A 22,402-nucleotide genomic window follows, 5' to 3' on the forward strand; every position below is an offset into this window, starting at 1 on the left:
TTGGCAAAAGATATTATCATTTTTTTATTTATTTAAAACGAAACTGTAACATATGAAATTGTAACATATGATTTAGTTATTATTAATGCATGTATTATTGTGTGGAGGTATCTGTGCATAACAACAGATGACAAAAATCTTCACGATGAAGAGGAATCCTGTAAAAATTCAAAATTAATTGAAGAATTTAACCAATAATACCCTGCTCATGTACAGAGGAGGGATAGTGATTATATTGGTAGAAGGATGCTGGGGTTGGAACTGCCAGGCAGGAGGTCCAGAGGAAGACCAAAGAGAAGGTTTATGGATGTAGTGAAAGAGGACATGAATTTAGTTGGTGGGAGAGAGGGGGTGAGATGGAGTAGGTTGATTCACTGTGGCGACCCCTGAAGGGAGCAGCCGAAAGGAAAAGAAGAAGAACCAATAATACCCTCTAAAGGTCAGGAGCCACTGAATGTCTAGTTTGGTCAGTCACATACTATTGGGGATGGTGGTCAAGTGAAAAATAATATTTTTGATTACATTTCACATAATTTCAAAATAAAAGCGTTTCTAACAGAGTACTACTAAATATTCATTGTTTGAAGAATGAAACACACAATTAATGTTTTTTTAGGTCTTTGTAGTAAAATACAGTAACATTTTTTTATAAAACTGCAGAAAAACGCTGTTTGATTAAATTCTAATGTAGTGGTCGATCCTACTGTTGTCTTTATTCCATGATGTAATGTTTACCTTTGTTCCGAGCAGTAGTCTATCACACAAAGGCGTCATGCTGCCCTCTGCTGGGAATCTTCACAAAGAGATACTATACACTACGTTTCCCAGCGTGCACCGCGGGAAGTTGAGCGCACACTGGGGTTAGATCTACAAACGCGCCCGCTGTCCGAAATCTCAGTGACGGCGGCGTCCGCATGGTTGTGAGATCTGCACTGCTACGCTAACGGAGCGGCTGGCAACACAATTTCACACGGAGCGGACTGCGCGGCAAAAGAAGGGAGACACAAACAAAAACATGTGGCGCAGGCTTTGAGGAAACCGGTATGTAATCTCTTCACATGTCGCTGAAATGAAAAACCCTGCCTCGGTTTGAGCTCGCAGATTTTAGCCGGCGCCGCAGCGGAGTGTGGCGGCGTATTTTTGGTGGCGGAGCGGAACGCAAAAGTGTTGAGTTAAGCTAACTAGTAGCTTGTTAGCTTGTTAGCTGCCTATGACAACAGTCGCCTTTCACAGCTGTTAGTGACAGTGTGGGCTCACATTGTGTTCCTTTCACCACTATTACCTTCATCTAAACGATTTAGTATTTATATAATACACTTTATATTCACAGGAATCATAAATGGGTAGCTAATGTTAACTTAAACTGGGGTGCGCTAGTTAGCTCATGTTAGTCAACCAGGCTAGCTAGTTAGTTTATCATAGTTATTTTGTCTTTTATTTAAAAGGTGAAGCTTGTGTGCTGTTTTGTAGACATTCCGTCGATTTAAAAAAGCACCGGGTAACTTGTAGTAGCTTCTGTGCAGCTTTGTGTTGAATGGATGAGTGTGTAGCAGCGGGAGTCGGTGCCCCGCCCACCAAAGCGCCATACACAGCCTCTATTAGCAGCATTGATGTAACCAACATCATTATGTAAGAAGGAGTCAAGCTGCTCAGCCGAGGGTCAGTGTCTGGCCTCATGCTTCAGGTATGATTATGTAATGTATATCTATTACCTGTGAAAATATATTAATTTAAAGGACTATACATCGGTCAAAGTTGCTAATTAAAATAGTGTAAAATGCCAAGAAGCATTACAAGTGAGTACATTGTGAGAGAGAAACAAAATATATATATATATATAAATATATAAAATATAATAATGTGTAATAAAGGCTCTCCATAGAGTTTGCATGTTTTTTCGAAAATAATGCTTTTCAGTTTTTTCTCTCTTCTATTTGGTTAAATATCTTTTTTAATTTATCTGACCTCACCAACAAAAAAAAGAATAATGAAACAATTCTTTTCATGCATTTTATTTATTTGGTCTGGCATTGAAATATCATGAATATATTGATCATTGATAGTGAGAGCGTGGGATTTTTTTGTTGCCATGTTGATACTGGTAATTGGTACAACTACAGACATGGTAGATTCTCAGAAAGTATAGATTAATTTAGTTTGATTCTGATGATTTGTTTTATGTAACTTCTCTGTATCATGTTATTGTTATTGCAGGTGAGGAGAAGATCTGGTTGTGAATGACACCATGGGATTGCACTCCTCCCAGAAAAAGCACTTTCCTCTACGGGGGATCGATGGCGTTGTTCAGCTGTTTGACGCTGAGCTTCGCAAGCCCGAACCAGACTTGGCACTTCTTTCCCTGGTCCTGGGTTTCGTTGAGCACTTCCTGGCTGTGAACCGTGTCATCCCCATTAATGTCCCGGGGGTACGGTTTGAACCACTGGAACCAGACTGTCCCACCTCCTGCTTCCCCACAGTGGAGCTGGGTATGATCTCTGCACTGTACGAACGCTTCACGGCGCAGATCCGCGGTGCGGTGGACCTGTCCCAGTTCCGCAGGACTTCTGTAGGGTCCAGCAGAGAGCTGGTGAAAAAGGTGTCCGACGTGATCTGGAACAGCCTCAGTCGCTCGTACTTCAAGGACCGGGCTCACATCCAGTCCCTCTTCAGTCTCATCACAGGTACAGTGTCACTGCTATGAGTTTTAACAAAGACGTTTCTGAAAGATGGAAAATATTCTTTATTGTCTTCAGTGGGAAATTTGTCTAGATCCATATATACAACCCCAGACATACAAGCTACACACACAAAAGAAGGAAAACAACATCATAAACAAACAGCAGCATAAAACCAACAATCCCATAGAGGGGAAGTAAATGCAAAAGAGGAGTCAAGCTGATGATATCTTGATTAAATCACTAAATAATTTATTTGTTGAACTAAACCCAGGTACCAAACTGGACAGTTCTGGGGTGGCATTCGCGGTGGTGGCAGCCTGCCAGGTCCTCGGCCTGAAGGACGTCCACCTGGCACTGTCCGAGGACCACGCATGGGTGATTTTCGGCAAAAACGGTGAAGAAACCGCCGAAGTCACCTGGCACGGAAAGGGTAACGAAGACCGACGGGGGCAGACGGTCACGACAGGAGTCAATGAAAAAGTGAGTCTTGTGATGGTCTCAAATGTCTTGTTATTTAGTTTTATTGACTTCTTTGTTACACTGGAGCAAAGACACCAGAAAATATTCACATTTAAGAAGCTGAAAAATTTTGTTTGAATGACTAAAAACATTCCAACTGATTAATTAGCTATCAGAATAGTCGATGATTTATTGATTTATCATTTAATAACACATGGCCTCAGAGACGTTTCTCCTGTCCCTCGGTGTCAAACTGTCTTATCAGAAACATGTGACTCATTATATGCTATTGAGATGAATCACAAGTGAGTCAGATTCCTGTTGGCTTTAAAGGGGGAGTTACATACCTTAGCTGCCTGGAAAGTATTCAGTCATGGTAATGCTATATTTGTCAGCTTGTGCCTGTACATGCTGGCATTGTACCTGCTACTTTAGAAAGAAGAAATAATTTAAGGCAGGTTTGCAGAGTGGGGCTCTTGTTTTATTTGATAGGCTGGCTGTAACAGTACTTGGAAAGCAAATGCAGAGCGTCTCCTTTTCACGCATTATATATGTTTTAAAAATAGTGACTGAAAATGCAAAAAAAATGCACAAATGTGGAGTAAAGACTGAAAAACAGTTTCTCTACAGTCCTCTCCTCAGCAGACTCCTGCTGTGAGTCTGCAGTACCACTGATGGAAAAAGGGGTAGACAGAGAGCAGGAGTGTAGCTAAACCAGCTGTGTTTGTGGACAGTGTATCATTAAAGTCCCTCTAAAGTGATACAAATATCTCTTCTCACTTTGTCACCCCACAGGAAAATTAGTTAGTAATCACCTTCTATTTAATCGTCATAAAACCGCTATTAAAACTTTACAGATTAATATTCTTGTCTGCATAAATCTCTTAAACAACTTCAGCCTTACTCAAAACTACCAAACATTCAATCAGTTTCAGGATTTTTAACCAGTTTAATAACTTGATGTCACTGTTGTTATTTATGAAAAAACACAAAAAAGTAGTTATTTTCCATATAACAAATGGTTGCTGGGTTAAAACCCCTAGAAGAGACAGTCTTGGATATGTCGATGATAAGACAAAATATTGAAAATGTCACTTCTCTACATGATTGTTAAATAGAGCGTTTATGTTATTATTGTGTACGAACACTGATGAACCGAGACGTTCGCGAACATTTGTCCCCACTTAAGCACATTGGCAAGAATGCGTGTGTGTGGCAGTGCATTAGGATGAGAGAACAGAACTCTTTCAGCAAATGCTGGATGCGTTGGGTGCGATCAAAGCTGGCAAACGTTGCTTTTATTCATGTTTGTTAAACAGGAAGTTTAATTACAGTGTGTTTACATTCATATTCTGTACAAACACTGATGAACAGTGACGCACTTGGACTTTGAGACGCACTTTAGTGGGTAGGCCTAATTTATCAGATAGCCCTTTAAGTTTTAGCATCACATTTTTCTGTGGGGCTGCCAAAGTCAGAAGATATATTTTTCTCATTTTATAGGCACATAATTAAACATTTCAGGAATTGGAGAGGCCACATAGCGCTATATTTTTCCAGTTATAGGAATGTGAGCAAATAGATTTTGAGAAGGCATTTTTAGTCAGATACAACTCTGGTGTGTGATATTCAGGTTGTGTTCATTATTCCCTCCTGATGCACTCCTTTCTGTGTGTGTTTGTTCTTCAGAGTTGGCTCTACCTGAAAGGCTCCTACATGAAGTGCGACAGAAACATGGAGGTGGCCTTCATGGTTTGTGCCATCAACCCCTCACTGGACCTGCACACGGACAGCTCCGAACTGCTGCAGCTGCAGCAGGTGAGCAGCAACGTCTCTGCGACTCCGGCCGTCTTCCTGTCAACCACAGCTCTCGGTTTCACTCAGCGTTTGTGGAAATTCTCTGACATTTAGGTCAGGACTTCCACAAACACACAGTGGAAGCTGTTGTATAGTCTCTCACTATTACTCAGACAACCGTTGAACTGCATGGGGGAAGTGTGCATTATCAAGAAAAGTGGGGGAAATAAAGGTCTACTTCTCTTTAAGAAAATAAAGATCTCAACTTATTTCTTTAGCACATTGACCAGCAGTAATAAAATCTAATTTTTAAACACTTGGAATGAACAGCTCATAACAGTCAAAACTATGTCTCTGTTAAATGTCTCCTTTGTTCTTTCTGATTGAACAGAAACTCCTATGGACACTGTATGATCGAGGCGACCTGGACAGGTGAGAATTTGTCGCTGAAATTATGAAAAACAATTCTGCACATCAAAAAATGTTTGGACTTCCTGAAACCCTTATCCTCCTGCTCTCCTCCAGGTATCCCATGGCTATGGGGACTCTGGCAGACCTGGAGGACCAGGACCCGATCCCAGGCAAAGAGAACCCACTGAAGATCCACCTCAAGGTAATAAAATAAAATAATAATAATAATGGATAAAATTAAAAAGTAAGCAAGTATCATTAAAATTTGCATCAATTTGGTTATATTATGATTAATGCATAACAGCTTTAGTATTGGTCTAATTGTGTTTCAAGTAGGAAAACTAGGATATATAAAAGATTCTAGTTGGTCCTAGTCAAACTGTTGATGTTAAATACAGCACCTTAAATGTGAGTATTTTCTGGTTTATTTCGCTCCATATAACAAAGAAATCCTTCTAATGTAATATTTTCATTTTGTGGACAAAACAAGATATGAACATCATCGTTTCAAGGTTTAGGAAACACTGATCAAAGTTTTTCATCATTTTATGGTACAAAACAACTATTTGATTAATTCATTGAGAAAATAATAATTAATAGCTGCCTTATAAAATAGTGTCAGTATCATATGAGCACTTACAAAAGCTTCCTGAAGGTGTAGCTCTTCTTATCAGTAACTAAAACTGTCTTGTATTGTCTGTGGGTTTCCTGTCAGATTTTCATTTCTGCCTCTACTGTGACGGTAATGTGTGGTATATTGTGTTTCTTCATTAATGGGAAACTCCCATTCTCCCTGTCTCTCAGGCTGTGAGTTCTGCTCAGACGCATTACAACAACGAGCACATCTATCCCTACATGTACCTGGCCGGTTTCCACTACAGACACAGGAACGTGCAGGAGGCTCTGAAGTCCTGGGCCGAGGCAGCGCAGGTCATGCAGGAGTGAGTTCACACGGATTCTACACACAACTCTGCTGCTCTGTTAGGACCTTGTTTCGTTCTGCATTTGTGTTTGTTTTTTAGCATAATGCCATCACTTTTAATGTAATAAAACACTAAAATAATAGTTTTTCAGCATGTATGTATTCATACCACAGCTGTAAGGTGCTGGAAAAAACTGAAAGTTGACCTTGAAAGGTGCTTGAATTTGACCTTCTAAAAAGCGTAGGAACCCTGAGCCTCATTTGCACTGGTTAGAAGTGAAAGTACTGAAATATTGATGATCTTGATGTCTGAAAGCCGTAGACTGCCAAAATAAAGTCAACATCCATACTGCTGTGTTCCTATTTAATTTAGAAAACCTGAAATGGCGTGTATTGCATTTTTAATTGGCACAGAACAATTTAAAAAAATGAAATTGCAGCCCTTGCAATATGATCATTGTCATAGTCATCACTTTTGACACTTCAACAGCAGGGCTTTTGTTCTGGAAACACTGTGGTAAAATGAACACAGGGTGGCAGTATAAACAAGGCTGAAAGTTGCCACATCAATTATGAACATCCTCATCAATCTCAGCTCTGAAACAACAGTTGCTGTCTGAGATTGAGCTGAGTTTGAGATTGAGTTCCCTCTGCGTTTGTGCATTTTGTTGAAACTCTTCAGTTTAAGAGCGGCTCAGCCTCGCGCCGCGTGACAGGGTGCGGCGGTTGAGTCAGGAAGTGTCCGGCTCTGCGTCCCTCACACTCTCTCCTCCTCTTTTAAAATGCACTGTTCATGAGCCGCAGCTAAAAATACCAGCAGACTCACCAGAGCACACATTCCCTCCACATCTATCAGCTTCCTTTTTCCTGCTCCTGCATTGTCCCCAACATTCGGCCTTTCCCTCTCTGCACAATGACAAGAGGGAAGTGTATGTGTGTTCACAACAGTGGATTCTTTGTAGACGCAGCAGCAAAGTTCACTTCATGTCACCAAAGTCTAATCTGACTGCTGTCATGTCTCCTAATCCAGGAAATAAAGATGCATTTTGTTGTTTAAAAGCACACGTTCATGTCTTTTTGTCATTAAAACTCCTCGCCATTTCTCCCGCCTCTGCAGATATAACTATTTCCGGGAGGACGAGGAGATTTATAAAGAATTCTTTGACATTGCAAACGACGTTATCCCCACCCTGCTGAAGGAGACGGTTGTAGCAGATAGTCCTGGGGAGGGAGGAGAAGGAGGAGAAGGAGCAGAGAAGGTGAGTGTGATGCTCTGAAACAGCAGGTGAATGTCGCTTATCCTTACAGCTGGTGTGTTTGTGAGCAAAATCTAATTTCCTGTTTGTCAGTAGAAGAAAATATTGAGGAAAAAAACTTAAAATTGTTTCTTCTGATAATTTACGACAGCATAATGTGCTTCATATTTGGTTTGAAGGCATCATATATGTATATATGTATGTGTATATATATGTATGTATGTATGTATATATATATATATATATATATATATATATATATATATATATATATATATATATATATATATATATATATATATATATATATATATGGATATGTATATATGTGTGTATATATATATATATATATATATACATATATATATGGATAATATCAATCAGCAAAAATTGTATAGCGTTCTTTTTTTTAGTTCAAGGGGGAAATTTGGTTTCCATAAAGACAAAGACAGAACACAAAATATTGCAGGCAATAAAGGATTTGACTGATTAATCTGATTTCCTTGCAACTCCTTGTGTTTCTCGTCCAGGAGCTCTCTAAACAGGCTGCTGTTTTCTCAGCACTCCACGACCCAGAATGCTTTGCCCACCTGCTGCGTTTCTATGACGGCATCTGCAAATGGGAGGAGGGCAGCCCCACGCCGGTCCTCCACGTGGGCTGGGCGACCTACCTGGTCCAGTCTCTGAGCCGCTTTGAAGCCCAGGTGAGGAGCTCAGATTATCTTTGAAGATAAAAAAAAAAAGCCAGACGAGAGCGACAAAAGTCGCGCCTGATGTGTTGATGCGGTGCGGTTTAAAATATCTCTGTGTTATGCTTCCAAAGGTGCGGCAGAAGGTGTCCATCATCACCAAAGAGCCGGAGACGCAGGACGATGACGACCAGTCCAGTGATGACCCGCGGGAGGGCCGCAGACGAGGACCCAGGAGGGAGTCCAGGCTGGAGGAGCAGAACTCGTCCTCTCCTCCCGCTGCTCCCCCCACCTCCCCACCCACTCAGACAGCAACAGCTGCTGCTGCTGCTGCAGCATCCCAGCCCAAGAAGGTGGGCGAGGGAGGCGGGCGCCGCCGCTCCTCACAGGGTCTCCGCATTGGAGACGCAGATGGAAAGCCCAAGTCCCCCATGTCGGATCCCGCGTCGTCCCCATCGTCCCAGCAGCAGGCGTCCCCCTCCCCCGCCGGTCCCGTCGTGGTCTTTCAGAGCGAGAAGATGAAAGGCATGAAGGGGCTGCTGTGCGCGGCCAAGGTGAACTCCAGCGCCATCAAGCTGCAGCTCACCGCGCAGTCACAGGTCCAGATGAAGAGGCAGAAGAGCACGCCCGCCGGAGACTACTCCATGTCCTTCATGAAGCGGCAGCGCAAGTCACTGTAGGCCCCGACGATTTGTCGAGAATCTGTACGATATAACTGTGAGGCTGCACGGACGCTTGATTCAAGTGATAGTTCAGGGGTTTTTTTTAATAGTTGGTGCGGACATGAGGAAATGCAGGTTTTAGCCACCTATTTAAAACCTCCACCTGTTTACAATGTCAATTACAATATTTTTGCTACTGGTCCTTGCTGTTACACAACCTTTCCCAACTGGAAACTGAAGTTTGTCACGTGTTCTCTCTCACACCAAAGTCCATAGAGATTATCAGCGTTTTAAGCTCACAGGAGCTACTTATCCACTGCTGCCTCTTTTGGTAAGTTTGTGTCATTTAATGTAAATCTGAATAAATTATTTCAAACACTGAAGCCTGAAAATAACCTACAAATGGAGGCAGCAGTGGGTCAACAGCTCCTGTAATATCTGGGATTTTCTCTATGGACTTTGCTTTGGGGGATGGGGTGAGGTGGTGTGAGTGGTTTAGAGAGTGACACAAACGTTAGTTTCCTGTTGCTGTAAAGCTGTAAAACATGTTTTTTTAAAATGTATACTAAAACAGGAAGCAAACCTCATTTCCTTGTGCCCCCCCCCCTCCCATCTGGCAACCCCACATTTTAAAAAAAACCAAACTATCCCTTCAACGTCGTTATTTGTTTGTGAACCCTTTTTTATCAATGTTTCCAGTGAAGCACCCTTGTAAGTTCCCCAGCAATATATCGTGACATGCACACACGATCTGCGCTTAAATGTCACAAATCACGAACTGAAGGAAGAGAATTCTTTTCACTGTTCTTTTATTTAAGCAATGATCCCATTTTCTGGCCGATCCATTGTAAACCCCTCCCCCCCGTCATCAGTTTGTGTTTTAATTGGCAGCCAATTGTACACGGACTTTACACACGAAAACCTCGTCGACTTGTCTGTTTGGACGCTTGAAGCCAAAGTAACGAGGACGACCAGAACTCGCCGCGTAGATGTGTAAATATCGACTCGTACCAGTAGGAACCTGTACATGACTGAAGCCTTGGAAGTGATTAATTTTAGGATAGTTACTGTGTAACATTGTCCACCTCTGCTCTACAGACAGCTTCTTTCTTGCTAGCTCTATGTTGCCTTACTTTTGCTTTTGTGGTTTTTGTTTTTCTCCAAAGTAGAAGGTGGCCTTTTAGTTTTGAGACTAGCTGAGTTCAGCCCAATTTTTTTCGACGAGTAGAGAAGACCAGGAAGACCATGCACTGTTGACACGGAGCCACGTTAGGTGGACCTGCTACATCCGATTTGCTTGAGGACTTGTGGTTTTTGTTCTTGTTTTGTAAATTCAAGTAATAAAGACTTGATGGAAGTAGAACGCGAGGATGTCTGACCTGTCTTATCTTCATTTATGCCCAAAGTATACACAAATGCAGTATGGTTATGTCAATAAAACAAACTCATTTTGTGTCTTAACACCACAAAATGATGTAAAAGCAAGAAAAGGAAGAGACCAGCGTTCTCTGGGTGAGGCACCAGCACAGTACGAACCAGCAATAATCTAATTTGTAACAATTTTCTAGATGGAACAATTTGAATTAAAGGGCTGTTTAATTAACTACAAGTAATCTGAGATCATGCTGATTCAAAAGAAACATGTTTGTGGACGTGGTATTACTCATAAACCCTAAAATTGTGTAAAAGCAGAGTGGACATAAAGGAACTTGGTCCACTTTGCAAAACAATTATCAAAATAAAATGGATCAAAATAGTACTTCCTGTTGAAAACCTTCAAAACAGCCTCCGTTTATGCATGTGCAAAGTCCAGCTACTTTCTGTCTGTTTTAAGCTAAAATAATGTTATATTTGTTGGTTTTTTTGCAGTTTTATAGTATAAATTCTGCTTTTCCACTTCTGTTTTATGGCGGGTGGTGTCCACAAAAAATATCAAACTCAATTTCAAAATACTACTTCCTGACTTTCCATGACTTTCGTAAAACAGTAGCAGTATCGGGAAGTAGCTTCAAATAGAAATTGGGTTTCTAATATGGACGACAGTGGCTACCTGTCGTCCAGCTACTTCCTGTCAAAACAATCTATAGCAGTTGCACAGATATAAAATTAAAATAACTTATTATTATAATATATTTTGTTTTTGTAGCTATATAAAATGATATATAGATAGGTTAGAGTGAGGTTTTTTTTCCAGGAGTTGTTTTGCTTAGGGCCCCATGAAGGCTAGGGCCGGCCCTGGTTTGTCTTGATTGAGATCTTACAGGTGAACCCTGTTGCTGTCATGTTTTACAGTGTAGGATTGTCTGCGCATGCGTCACACTGCTGCTTTGGCTCCGCACACATTCACACACTCAGTGTGCGAGCGTTGGCTGTCGAGTGAACTCAGTCTGATCGATGCTCCAGCAATTAATCAACTCCAATCAGCTCCATTAACGAGGCGGAGAGAGTTCATCTGCTCCTCTCCTCCTCCTCCTCCTCCTCCTTCTCCTCCTCTCCTCCTCCTCATGAGTGTGTGAGCATCAGCAGCAGCAGCAGCAGAGTGTCCACAGCTGCAGACATGGACATGGACAGGATCATAGGAGTCTCCTTCCTCGATCCTCTGGACGATTATGAGTTAATTCACCGGATCGGCTGCGGCACCTATGGAGACGTGTTCAAGGTGAGTGATTTCACTTCCGCTCTGCAGGCTGTTTGGGTCTCTCTCTCTCTCTCTCTCTATCTATCTATCTATCTAGTATTTATATTACATCACTGATGTTTTCCTTGGTGGTTGTTTGTTTACTTGGAGAATCTTGATCTAATCTTGCACTTCAGTTCAAAAATCAGTGTGGGATAGATTTTTAACACCATGCCGCCATCTAAATCAAAAATATCCACTGTTACTTTGTTCTAATGCAAGAATGACAGCTCTTATAATAGAACTTTTTACATGTACATTTTTTAACTGGCATACAATAAAAACAAAAAATGATCTATCTATATTTTGCCCACATTTCACAGTATTTTAAAATCTTCATGTTCAAGAATGACAACCCAGAAAATGATATAACTGTTCACATGCACTGTATGCCAATTTTTATGTTTTTATTTTTAAGTGACGTAGAAAATTGAACAATAGAAAAATAAATAGAACAATTAAATAGTAGCTCTTATAGTGATATTGAATATCGATATTGATATTAAATTCCCAAGATTGCCAGGAAACTACGGTGGCCTGTACATACCATAAAGAGTCGAGACATGTCGGCACAAAATGGCGGCCTCTGTAAAGCTCGGCCCTTGCCTTAAGTAAAAACAAAAAGGCTTTAAAAAGGGGAGGGATTACACACGTATACAAACACACTTATACTGACACATATGTTCCATTTGTACCGTATTGTGACACACTGGACCTTTAAAGACACCTAGTGTCTCTTATTGTCTCGCAGCACGTTGTCCTATTTGTGTTGCAACAGGTTCACGCATTCTTGGTCTGTTGAGTCTGTTTTTGGCTGAAATATCAAACCTGCATGACGTTTACATGCAGTATCTACACACTGTCTTCAGTATAGTGAAGAAGTGAAGAAGAAGAAGTGTGTGTGTGTGTGTGTGTGTGTGTCGTCTCTCGTCACTTGAAGACTGTGGTGTCAGGATGCAAACATCCTGTGCTGCTAACCCGCCACCGGTGCCTTGTGCATCCTGCACAGGCAAAACACAAGAATTTTGTATTGTTTCATTTTTATCCTCCAGACACACAAACAGAAAGAGAAACAGTGAACTATAAGCTAAAAACGAAGGTTCTGGACGGTCCAGAATCTCGTCCACCTGGTCTTACTGAGCCCGCTGTCTTCATATTAACCCAGATTCATCTTTAAATTGATAAATATGATAAATATTCAGTTTGGTCTAATACTCCGTCGTACTTAATAACAGCCTCACAGATTAGTACATAAGTTTATTTGTTGCTGCAGATTTATCTGCGTTATCTTAAACTGCAGCTTTTTTGTGTGTTTCCCATGAGAAGTGTGTAGTGTTGCAGAGGAAGTGATGTTTTTGGTTTATTGTCGGTGTTTTTTACACGGCAGCCAGGTTAGACTGTGTGTGTGTGTGTGTGTGTATATGTATATAGACAGCTTCCCTCCTTTATGTAACTTTTGTGAGACCTCATGTTCCTATGTTTTTGTTTCCCTGAATGTGTTTTAATTGTTAACCCTTTATAATAAAACTGGCTGAAATTAGATCGATATTAGATATTTTACCCAAGTCAAATTGCAGTCGTATATATTTCAAATAGTTCATCCTTCGACCGAAGCACTCAAAGTTTTTTTAATGAAACTAAAAGAGTCTTTTACATCGTGACATGACAACGATCAGCTGACTGTGACGTCACCATCACATGGTGTAACCTGTACATCTGCTGTGAATGAGAACAGTCGGACAATGGCACATTATGATGTGCAGCGCTGCAGCCGCAGGGGTCAAAGGTGAAACCCTCTGGACATGTGACCGGGTGGGCATTCACTGGACTTTCATTACACTGCTCTGTGTGTGTGTGTGTGTGTGTGTGTGTCTTCTTAATCCAGATGTGTGTCCTTCTGTGGCTCCACACAGGGACAGTTTCTGTCTTCACGTGGTAACAGACTGAATCACTTCATTTCTCAGAGGCTACGTCCATGTCGTGTGGAGTAAAGAATAAAAACAGCGAACAATGCCGAACTGTAGATCAGTTAAAAAGACTTAAAAATCCCTGAAAGTGTGCGTTAATCTCCAACATTTAGCAAAGGAAATGTCTAAAATCTCGAGGAGTCCGGTGTGTTTAGCGACAGCACTGCTGAAAGGCGGCGATCGTGAAACTGAATCACAGCCCGTTCACATGTATTTGAGTTCAGTGACTGTGTCAGACGGAGTCTGTGCTCCGTCTGGCAGGAAGTCCTGATCTACACTTCAGTTACACCGAAAACAACTGCTTTATAAGTCACTACTTTGTGCGTTTGTAGTGCTAATTCCTCTCCAGATCAGCCTGTAAAGATTAAGACCTGGTTTTAAGGTTAGAGGTAAAATTAGGGTTAGGGAATGTCTATGAGTGTCCACACAAAGGATGCGAAACCAGCGTGTGTGTGTGTGTGTTGGCGGGGTTACAGTTGAATTACAAAGCCACATTATGAAATGTGGTAATCCTGTAGAGACCTGCACTTTACACAGCAGCAACAGTCACGACTGTTCATCATCTACACTGTTGTAATGTAACAAAGCACAAATACTTGTGTACTTAAGTACAAAAATCACATATCTGTACTTTACTTTGTTATTTATATTTCTGGCAACTTTTACTCCACAAAATCTAACTCTCTTTGTTACTATCAAATAAAATCAGAAGAAGAGTTGGTATTATGGTCTGTATTTATATCTGTATTTGAACTGCTTTACACTACAGTTTTCCCCCATTCTGTCTTGCTCAAGGACACATATAGACTAGCAGAGCCAGGAATTGAACCCACAACCTTCCAATTGAAAGACAACTCGCCCTACCACTGAGCTACCATGGCTCTATACTCTACTCACTTCTAAGACTTAAGTACATTTTATATCAATACTTTAAGACTTTTACTCAAGTAATATAGTTTTTTTTTAAAGTGACTTCAACTTCTACCAAAGTCATTTTCTGGTAAGATACTTGTACTTTTACTCAAGTATCCCTTTAAGGTACTTTATACAAGACTGATTATCTAACGTTAACTTGTCTAAGTGTCTTTGGTCCTGCTATAACAGCAAACCCAAACTCCTTTGAGGACAGTGCCATTTGACACCATTTCATCAACAAAACAACCGAACAACTTTCCCTTTAACCCCAGCTCAGCGCTTATATAGTGTGTATAAAACTAAACATATTTATAACCAGGAAATGATTATCATACCCATCATTTCCTCATTTCTGCTTAAAGCAGACTATAAAAATCACTGTTTCTTAACAATTTTTAAATAGAAAATAATAGGATTCAACAATAATTCTCAGCTAAGCCCATTTAAAGGGAATTTAAGAGTATATATATATATATATATAAAACAAAGCAGTGCAATACAATCATGTTGTTTCTTTACGTAAATGCACAGGGCAACATTTCATCTTTCATCACAAGCCTGTTTTCATGTTTCACTGTTCTCTCCGTGTGTGTGTGTGTGTGTGTGTGTTTACAGTAGGAGACTCCAAGTTCTCATTGTAAAGAAATTACAGTTTTGAGTTTTAAAAGTGCGCAAGTTTCTGCTTCCTTCCTCCAAATTTCAAAAAACATAACCATGAGCCTGCGGCTGTTATTTCAGGCTCTGGGGCAAAGTGAAAAAAGCCCTTTTCAGAGACGCTACTATCACTGCCGTCGCAGGAAGTCCTGCGGCCGAGCTGCAGGAAAGAAAACAGGAAGTGAGCGCAGCCCAGTCTCAGGTTGTGTTGACGTGGACCTGTCCGTGTGATTGGCTGCTGTTGTGACGTCGGTGACTGAGGTTGACTGATGTTCCCAGGAAGAAATGAGGAAGTTGAGAACATGGCACAGCTGTCTGTAAACGACATCCACCGTCACCTTTGCTGCCTGCGTTGTTGTTATGACATCAGGTTTATCTGTGCTGTGATTCAACAAAGCCAGGTCTCTGATTTCTCTCGCTTCTTAAATGTGAAGATTTTCTGGTTTCTTTGCTCCATAAAACAAAGAAATCATTGAGACACTTTGTCATTTCCACGTTTGGTAAACGCCGATCCACATTCTACAACATTTTCTGACATTCTACAGACCAAACAATTACTCGAATGCAGCGTTTAATCACTTAAAGCTGTAGTACGTAAGGTGGAAGCACAAGAGCTACAGTACGTAGCGCTAGTAAAGCGAGATGGCTGCACACAGTTGGCTGAAGAGTTTCAGAGGAGGATTCTGTTGCTAAAAATACACCTGGACACAGTCAATATACATGTAGGCTTCTCACAAATATGGCAAAATGTGCCCCTCGATAGTTACTGCTGTTCCTTTTCCTGGCAGCTCCAAGTTTCCTGGTGTAGTAAGGCTACATACATTAGGATTTTTTGTTTTCGAGTGTGGCTGGCAGCACTGGAGTAAGTGAAGCGGATATTTTGCTCAGGAAACAGAAGTTCATGCACAGAAAAAAAAAGAGTTGTGGTTTTTCTGAACCAAAAATGCAAAAGAAGAAAAAGCCAATGTCAAATCACGAAAGTATGAACACATTCAAAATACTATTTCCCATTCACCACATAATTGTCAGGTGGCTTCTTATACCCCTCCTCAGCTCTGCCCTTATTGGACTGGACCATTGTGACGGTAAAAGTGGGGAAATCAATAATCTTAATCCTGTAAAACATGTAAAATACACTAAATAAAATGTTAAATTACAACAATGAAAATAAACATGAAATCATGCACGCCCCTTATCAGCCACAGGTGGCGTCACTGTGTCCTTTTATTTATTCACATCAACAGTTTGGTCCATGAGGAGTTAACACTAGAAGGAGAGGGGACAACACAATCCTTACAAAGGAGACAATTCATCATCAATTTCAACCAATAAAAATAAAGTATATGACAATAAATGAGAGAATAATTAACCACGTGTATGATATTATACATGTTTTTATACCTTTCAGGCTCGAAACATCAGGACGTCTGAACTGGCAGCGATCAAAATTGTCAAACTGGACCCAGGTATGTGACGTCTATTTCCATGTGCTTGTTACAGACTGATTCACCGTCTCTTTTATTATCGATTTCTCCCAAACGCCAACAATGCAGAGCTGAGGAACACATTCCAGCAGCTCTCTTATCACAACTCTGTAAATGTGGACATATATATATTTAGAGAACTGGTGAGCGCTGTTAGATAAATCATGCTCCTGTCCTCAACCCTGTGGTTTCACTGCTCTGTAATTATCTGAACTGAGAACCCGGCCGCTCACTTATAACCGCCTGTGCGCTCAGGTGACGACATCACGTCCATCCAGCAGGAGATCACCATGATGAAGGAGTGCAAGCACAAAAACATCGTGGCCTACTTCGGCAGCTACCACAGGTGCGTCTGCGCGTCAAGCGGCGCGGCCGTCTTCACATGTGGGGGATTCCTGGGATTGTTGGTGGACTTGAATATGTGGAATGTGACTTTTTATTTTACCCCGCACTGCTGCTGGATTCCTCTCCCACTCATTGTAGTGTTTAGTGAAGTCTTGGCACAGCAGCTTGTGATGATGATGATGATGATACTGTATGTGTTGCATTTGTCGATTCAAAATTTTTGGTTCAGAATTTTGGAGCGCGTCTATATTTGCTCATTAATCTGTGATTTACTGATGCAGATTAAGCAGCAACATACTGTACATGTTTCTTTCTTTGCAGGAACACAAAGTTGTGGATCTGCATGGAATACTGTGGTGGAGGGTCACTCCAGGATATTTATCATGGTACATATAGATTACAATTTTACTATTTGATTTTAGCCACTTAACAAAAGGCTCACCCCCACAAAATAACCTTTTTGCCACTTAATCTCACTGTTAGACAGCCTTACCTAAGTGGAAACAGAATTGTTTGTTGCTTTGTAATATCTATACCAAAGTCCATAGAGAAAAACAGCGATTTTACGTCACAGCTCACAGGAGTTTTTCATTCACTGCGGCATCTGTCACTAAGTTCATATATGTTATTTTGTTATTTCAGTATTTGAAATTTAAGGTAAGGATTAACCTTAGTGACACAAACTCATGAATTAAGGCAGCAGTAGACCAGCAGTTGCTGTGTGCCTGCGAGCTAAAAATGTAGATTTTTTTCAATGGACTTTGGTGTGGGAAAGTGAGCGGTTTACCGACTTCCATTTCTAATCAGAATAAGCTGTCTAACAACAAGGTAAAACAACAAATACATTCTTAGGGTATCTTAGACTTAAGCTGGGGTTAATGACTATTAGGAGAGCCTTTTGTTAATAGGTATATGTTTTTTCTTGTCCTGCTTTGGCAAAGTAAGAATTCTAATCTAGATTCCATCATCTTGTCTGACCCTGTCAGACTCATTTGAGACATTAGTATATTTATTTTAAAACAGACGACACTGGCACAGTGAACTAGAAACAGAGCGGGTTTTTTCATCTTCTTCTTAGAAATGTACCTGCAGGTTCTTCTTTCTGCTGAGTTATTAATCAAAGTGTTCTCCACAGTGACGGGTCCATTAAGGGAGAAACAGATCGCCTACGTGTGCAGAGAAACGCTCCAGGTAAGGCTTTCTGGGTGAAAATCTGCTTTCTTGTCGTTTATATTGTTAAAAACTGAAAAAGATAAGATGCAGACACAGTGAGTCATGTGTTTTTCCCCAACAACACAAGAGCTAAGTAGTATTTAACGTCACCAGACCTCTAAATACAGTGCTGAGGTAACTGCTGCTGCTGTCACTGGGTCACAGTCGAGAACAGAACAGTCAGAACAGCTCACATTCAAAATAACAACAACAATCGAGAAGACATTTTAACTTGGCCTTGTTATTCGGAATTCTATTTTTAGTTTTTACCATGTTTGATCACCTTTGCAGTTGATTTGAATAACACGATTATAGAATCTTTCAGACTCTTCCATATAAATGATCTGCCAGTGCCTACAGTTATTTTTGCCCACTGTGATGTAATTTCTTCAAGTATTTTTTTTTTATTATTCAATTTTCCAAAATTTGTACAACCTCATCTTAAATGTTATTTAAGTAAATGAACTGTGGTAAATGATTAAAGTCCTGACACTTTGCTTTTAAACTTAAATTGAAAGATTTATATTTGTAATTTGTATACTACATTGCTATGCTAAGTTGTTGCGCCATGCTGTTAAACTATGTTGTTACGATACATTGTGTGTTTGCTGTAACGTTACGCCGTTACATTAGGCGACGTAACGTCATGTAACATCATGTAACATAATCCGATATGACCTAACGTGACATGTCATAACACAACATCGCACCACATGGCGTAGTGCAACACGGCGTAGCCCAACACGACGTAGCCCAACACGACGTAGCGAAACACACAGTAGCGAAACACACAGTAGCGAAACACAAAGTAACGAGACACACAGTAGCGAGACACACAGTAGCGAGACATATAGTAGCGAGACACAAAGAAGCGTGACACAAAGTAGCGTGTCACAGTTATAAAGTAATATAATTATACAATATTAATGTGTGTGGGTTTTTTTTTTACAATGTTTACACTATTTACACTGTTTTCCAGGGTTTGTACCACCTGCATGAAACTGGCAAAATGCATAGAGACATAAAGGTACAGCAGTTTTTATTGATTTATCTTAATTGTAATGATTAAATGGTGTGTTATCATGTGAAGAGATGGTGACTGTTATGGGCGTTGTCTCTGCAGGGAGCCAACATCCTTTTGACAGATAGGGGAGACGTGAAACTGGGTCAGTGGTGATTTGAATCGAACACACACAGCTGCAGCACCTATTTAACCACTCAGCCTAATCAAGCCAGCTTAAATAGACCACTTTTTAACCTCAATTTCACCATGTCTCTGTCCAGCTGACTTTGGAGTAGCAGCAGAAATCAGCGCCTCGGTGGCTAAAAGGAAGTCATTTATAGGAACTCCCTACTGGTAAGATAAATGGAGCTGTCCTCTGTCTGTTTACAGAAGCATGCATGATGGGAATCCAACCTGTCAGAGTTTCGGCAGAAACCGAGTCCTTTCTGTGTTTTTACAGTTTGCGTGTTCTCTCTTGTGCTTGAAAACAGGCTTGCAGTGAAAACATGGCTGTCAGTTAGCCACTTAACTTAAAACTCACCTAATAAAATAGGTCTACAATATCTTAAGAATATTTATGTCGCTTTATCTCACCATTAGACAGCCTTTCGGACAAGAAACTGAAGTTTGTGCACCAAACTCCATAGAGAAAATAAGCAGTTTTACATCGCAGCTGACAGGAGTTGTTGATCCTTTTAAACCTTTCAGTAAATTCAAGTGGCTTATTCAGTGACTTTGGTTTATTATATTCTTTGTTTGGATTAATCTAAGTGACCAATAGACCAGCAGCTCCTGTGTACACACAAGCTATAAACACAGATTTTCTCTATGGACTTTCCTTTTCAGGTTTTCGGTAAGAAAAGGCTGTTTAGTGGTATAATTAAAAAGGTTAACATCCAGTTATGGTATCATAGGTTCAAGATGGCATAGATTTGACAAGGTTTGCCTTTTGCTAAGTGGCTGAAATTAGTTTTTCCTTGCTGGCATGGAGAGCTTAGCTAGCTCGTTAGCTAGCTCGTCTCATGCTAGCTCCCAGCTAAAGGGAGCACATTCAACACTTCACACTCAACCATCTCTTTAAATCCTTTTTACTTCATTTCAGTTTGTAATATATTTTTAGATTAGTTAAGACACCTTTTGTTTTGTTAAACTTGTGTGTGTTGTGGTTCCACATGTATTATTGCTTAGTCACTGTTGTAAAAATGCTGCGTAGGTGTTGTGTCAGAATGAATACTCTGTTATAAAAATACCCCCCATTGTCCTCTAAGTCTCCTAATAGCAAACACCTGTCTTATAATATAATAATCTACCAATAATGTCTCCCTGTGTGAGCAGGATGGCTCCAGAAGTGGCTGCAGTGGAGAAGAAGGGCGGCTATAACCACCTGTGCGACATCTGGGCCGTCGGCATTACCGCCATCGAGCTGGCTGAGCTCCAGCCACCCATGTTTGACCTGCACCCGATGCGGTGAGAGCGGTGGAATTCTAACTCGCAGCAGAGACTTGTTTTATATAACATCCCTGCACTGTCACTGGCTATAAACACTTGACATTTTACAGCGTGCTGACATTTAAAACTATGTTTCAGAGCGCTGATGCTGATGTCCAAGAGCAACTTCCAGCCTCCCAAACTAAAGGATAAATCAAAGTGGTGAGTCTTTTTCCTGCCTGTGTTTTCCTTTGACGTCATAAACGAGGGTACATTTCATTCTCACTGTGTCACTGTTGTCTCTCTTTGTGCAGGTCTGCGGGTTTCCAAAGCTTTGTGAAGATGGCTCTCATTAAAAACCCTCGTAAAAGGCCTTCAGCCGAGACGCTGCTGCAGGTTAGTCCGTCATTAATGACAGGAAGTTAACTAGCTTTTGTTTTTTGTGCATGAATATGTTTTTGAGGGGAGTACACAAGGTGGTTCAGTGGTAGAAGGAGTCATCCTCTTATCTTGAATGTTATGGGTTTGATTCCTGACACTGCTAGTTTACATATCAATGTGTCCTTGGGCAAGGCAGGTAACCCCATGTTGCTCCTGATATGTCATAGAGAATGTGCTGCACATAGAAGCTAAATATCTTTCAAAAGACAGAACATTTTTTGATAGTTTTACTGTGTTTCACTGCCATTTTTACCCTTTAAATTGTTTTCTAAGATAAAACAAGTTTCCTAGTAGTGTTTAAAGTGTGTAATGTGTAACGTCCTCCCCCAGCATCCATTTGTGACTCAGCTACTGACTCGTAACCTGGTCATCGAGCTTCTGGACATGGCCAACAACCCAGAGCTCCACTCCTCACACACACACAGCCTGGACGACAATGAATTTGAGGTCAGTGAAACAAAGACTGGGACAGAGAAACACTGATAGGCTGGACAACAGATAACATCAATACAGTGATGTTTTTTTTCATAGGGAGTAGATATTCTTTGTTTTGGTGTGTCTCAAATATTAATGTTGTGTTGACAGATTGGGGAAATGGCTCCAGACAAGATTCAGTCAGCAGGGAAACACCTGCCAGTGGAGAGGACGCTGTCTGAAAAGCAATGTGAGACACAAATTTATTACTCTGGGCAGGTCCTTAGACTTTTTCAGGATTTTAATCAGCTCAACCTTATCCTACATGGGTATAAAGGCACCACTGGGATTTGAACCCAGGATCTCCTGTTTACTAGACAGGCGCTTTAACCAACTAAGCCATGGCGCCTCTGATAGTTGTAGACTTACACCTACTCTTGGAGAGCATTCCAGGTTAGACATAATGCATTCTCAATCCGTTTACCCTTACCCCGGTTTTCTAAGCCCTTGTCCTGAGGACCCACTACACTGCATATTTTAGATATTTCCCTGCTCCAACACACCTGATTCAAATGGTCAGTACATCAGCAAGTGCTGCAAGAGTCTGATAACAACCCATTTATTTGAATCAGGTGTGTAGGAGCATCAAAAACATGCAGTGCGATGGGTTGCCAGGACCAGGATTCAGAAACCTTAACATTAACCAACCCAAACTGTAAGTCTATGAGAAATTTAGCCAGTTTATCACTATCACTATTTATCAGCCACTATTTTCCATTTTTTCCACTGGTGTTTCAGAGAATTCAGACATTGGCTTGTCCTAAAAGTCCTAAATCCAGTTCTATAGCAGTGAGAGTACCCTGAACTGTCAGAAACAAAGTGTGCACATTGTTTGCGTTTCAAAACCGTTGTTTGCTGCAGACTTTGATTATAGCGGTTGCTGGTCGTTGCTGCATGGGCTCGTGACCGGGTATATGTAAATCTACTG

At 40.8% G+C, this 22,402-nt stretch overlaps 2 protein-coding genes and 1 non-coding gene across 7 annotated transcripts in view; 2 read left to right on the forward strand and 1 right to left on the reverse strand.

Moving 5' to 3' along the window:
* The first annotated feature begins 674 nt into the window (after positions 1-674).
* Positions 675-10,242, forward strand: men1 (multiple endocrine neoplasia I). 2 transcript variants are annotated; one of them, XM_044022571.1, is made up of 10 exons: positions 675-1,041; positions 2,215-2,681; positions 2,950-3,158; positions 4,827-4,955; positions 5,326-5,366; positions 5,460-5,547; positions 6,150-6,286; positions 7,385-7,526; positions 8,054-8,227; positions 8,347-10,242. In XM_044022571.1, exons 2-10 carry the CDS (start codon positions 2,246-2,248, stop codon positions 8,890-8,892), a joined length of 1,902 nt encoding a protein of 633 aa, XP_043878506.1. In that variant the 5' UTR covers positions 675-1,041; positions 2,215-2,245; the 3' UTR covers positions 8,893-10,242. The 2 variants fall into 2 exon arrangements, with proteins under 2 accessions (XP_043878506.1, XP_043878507.1); XM_044022572.1 differs by lacking the exon at positions 675-1,041 and adding an exon at positions 1,064-1,684.
* A 1,150-nt stretch (positions 10,243-11,392) lies between these two features.
* map4k2 (mitogen-activated protein kinase kinase kinase kinase 2) overlaps positions 11,393-22,402 on the forward strand; it is a 32,661-nt gene continuing 21,651 nt past the window's right edge. For all 4 annotated transcript variants that reach the window (XM_044021866.1, XM_044021869.1, XM_044021867.1 and 1 more), the window contains exons 1-13: positions 11,393-11,533; positions 16,496-16,553; positions 16,827-16,917; positions 17,238-17,302; positions 18,052-18,107; positions 19,108-19,155; positions 19,252-19,294; positions 19,413-19,485; positions 20,467-20,598; positions 20,719-20,781; positions 20,874-20,955; positions 21,331-21,447; positions 21,586-21,664. In XM_044021866.1, coding sequence (XP_043877801.1) covers positions 11,432-11,533; positions 16,496-16,553; positions 16,827-16,917; positions 17,238-17,302; positions 18,052-18,107; positions 19,108-19,155; positions 19,252-19,294; positions 19,413-19,485; positions 20,467-20,598; positions 20,719-20,781; positions 20,874-20,955; positions 21,331-21,447; positions 21,586-21,664 — 1,009 coding nt within the window. In that variant the 5' untranslated portion in view covers positions 11,393-11,431. The remainder of the gene's footprint in view (positions 11,534-16,495; positions 16,554-16,826; positions 16,918-17,237; positions 17,303-18,051; positions 18,108-19,107; positions 19,156-19,251; positions 19,295-19,412; positions 19,486-20,466; positions 20,599-20,718; positions 20,782-20,873; positions 20,956-21,330; positions 21,448-21,585; positions 21,665-22,402) is intronic.
* On the reverse strand, positions 21,750-21,823 carry trnat-agu. The gene has a single exon. It is a non-coding gene; the product is annotated as a tRNA-Thr (tRNA).

This window comes from Solea senegalensis, linkage group LG3 (genome assembly GCF_019176455.1).
Source record: "Solea senegalensis isolate Sse05_10M linkage group LG3, IFAPA_SoseM_1, whole genome shotgun sequence".
NCBI lineage: Eukaryota > Metazoa > Chordata > Actinopteri > Pleuronectiformes > Soleidae > Solea > Solea senegalensis.

Coding starts and splice junctions, on each gene's coding strand:
- men1 (XM_044022571.1), top strand. CDS start 2,246: ATGGGATTGCACTCCTCCCAGAAAAAGCACTTTCCTCTACGGGGGATC. Junction 5,367..5,459: donor GATCGAGGCGACCTGGACAG/GTGAGAATTTGT, acceptor GCTCTCCTCCAG/GTATCCCATGGCTATGGGGA. Junction 6,287..7,384: donor GCAGCGCAGGTCATGCAGGA/GTGAGTTCACAC, acceptor CCGCCTCTGCAG/ATATAACTATTTCCGGGAGG.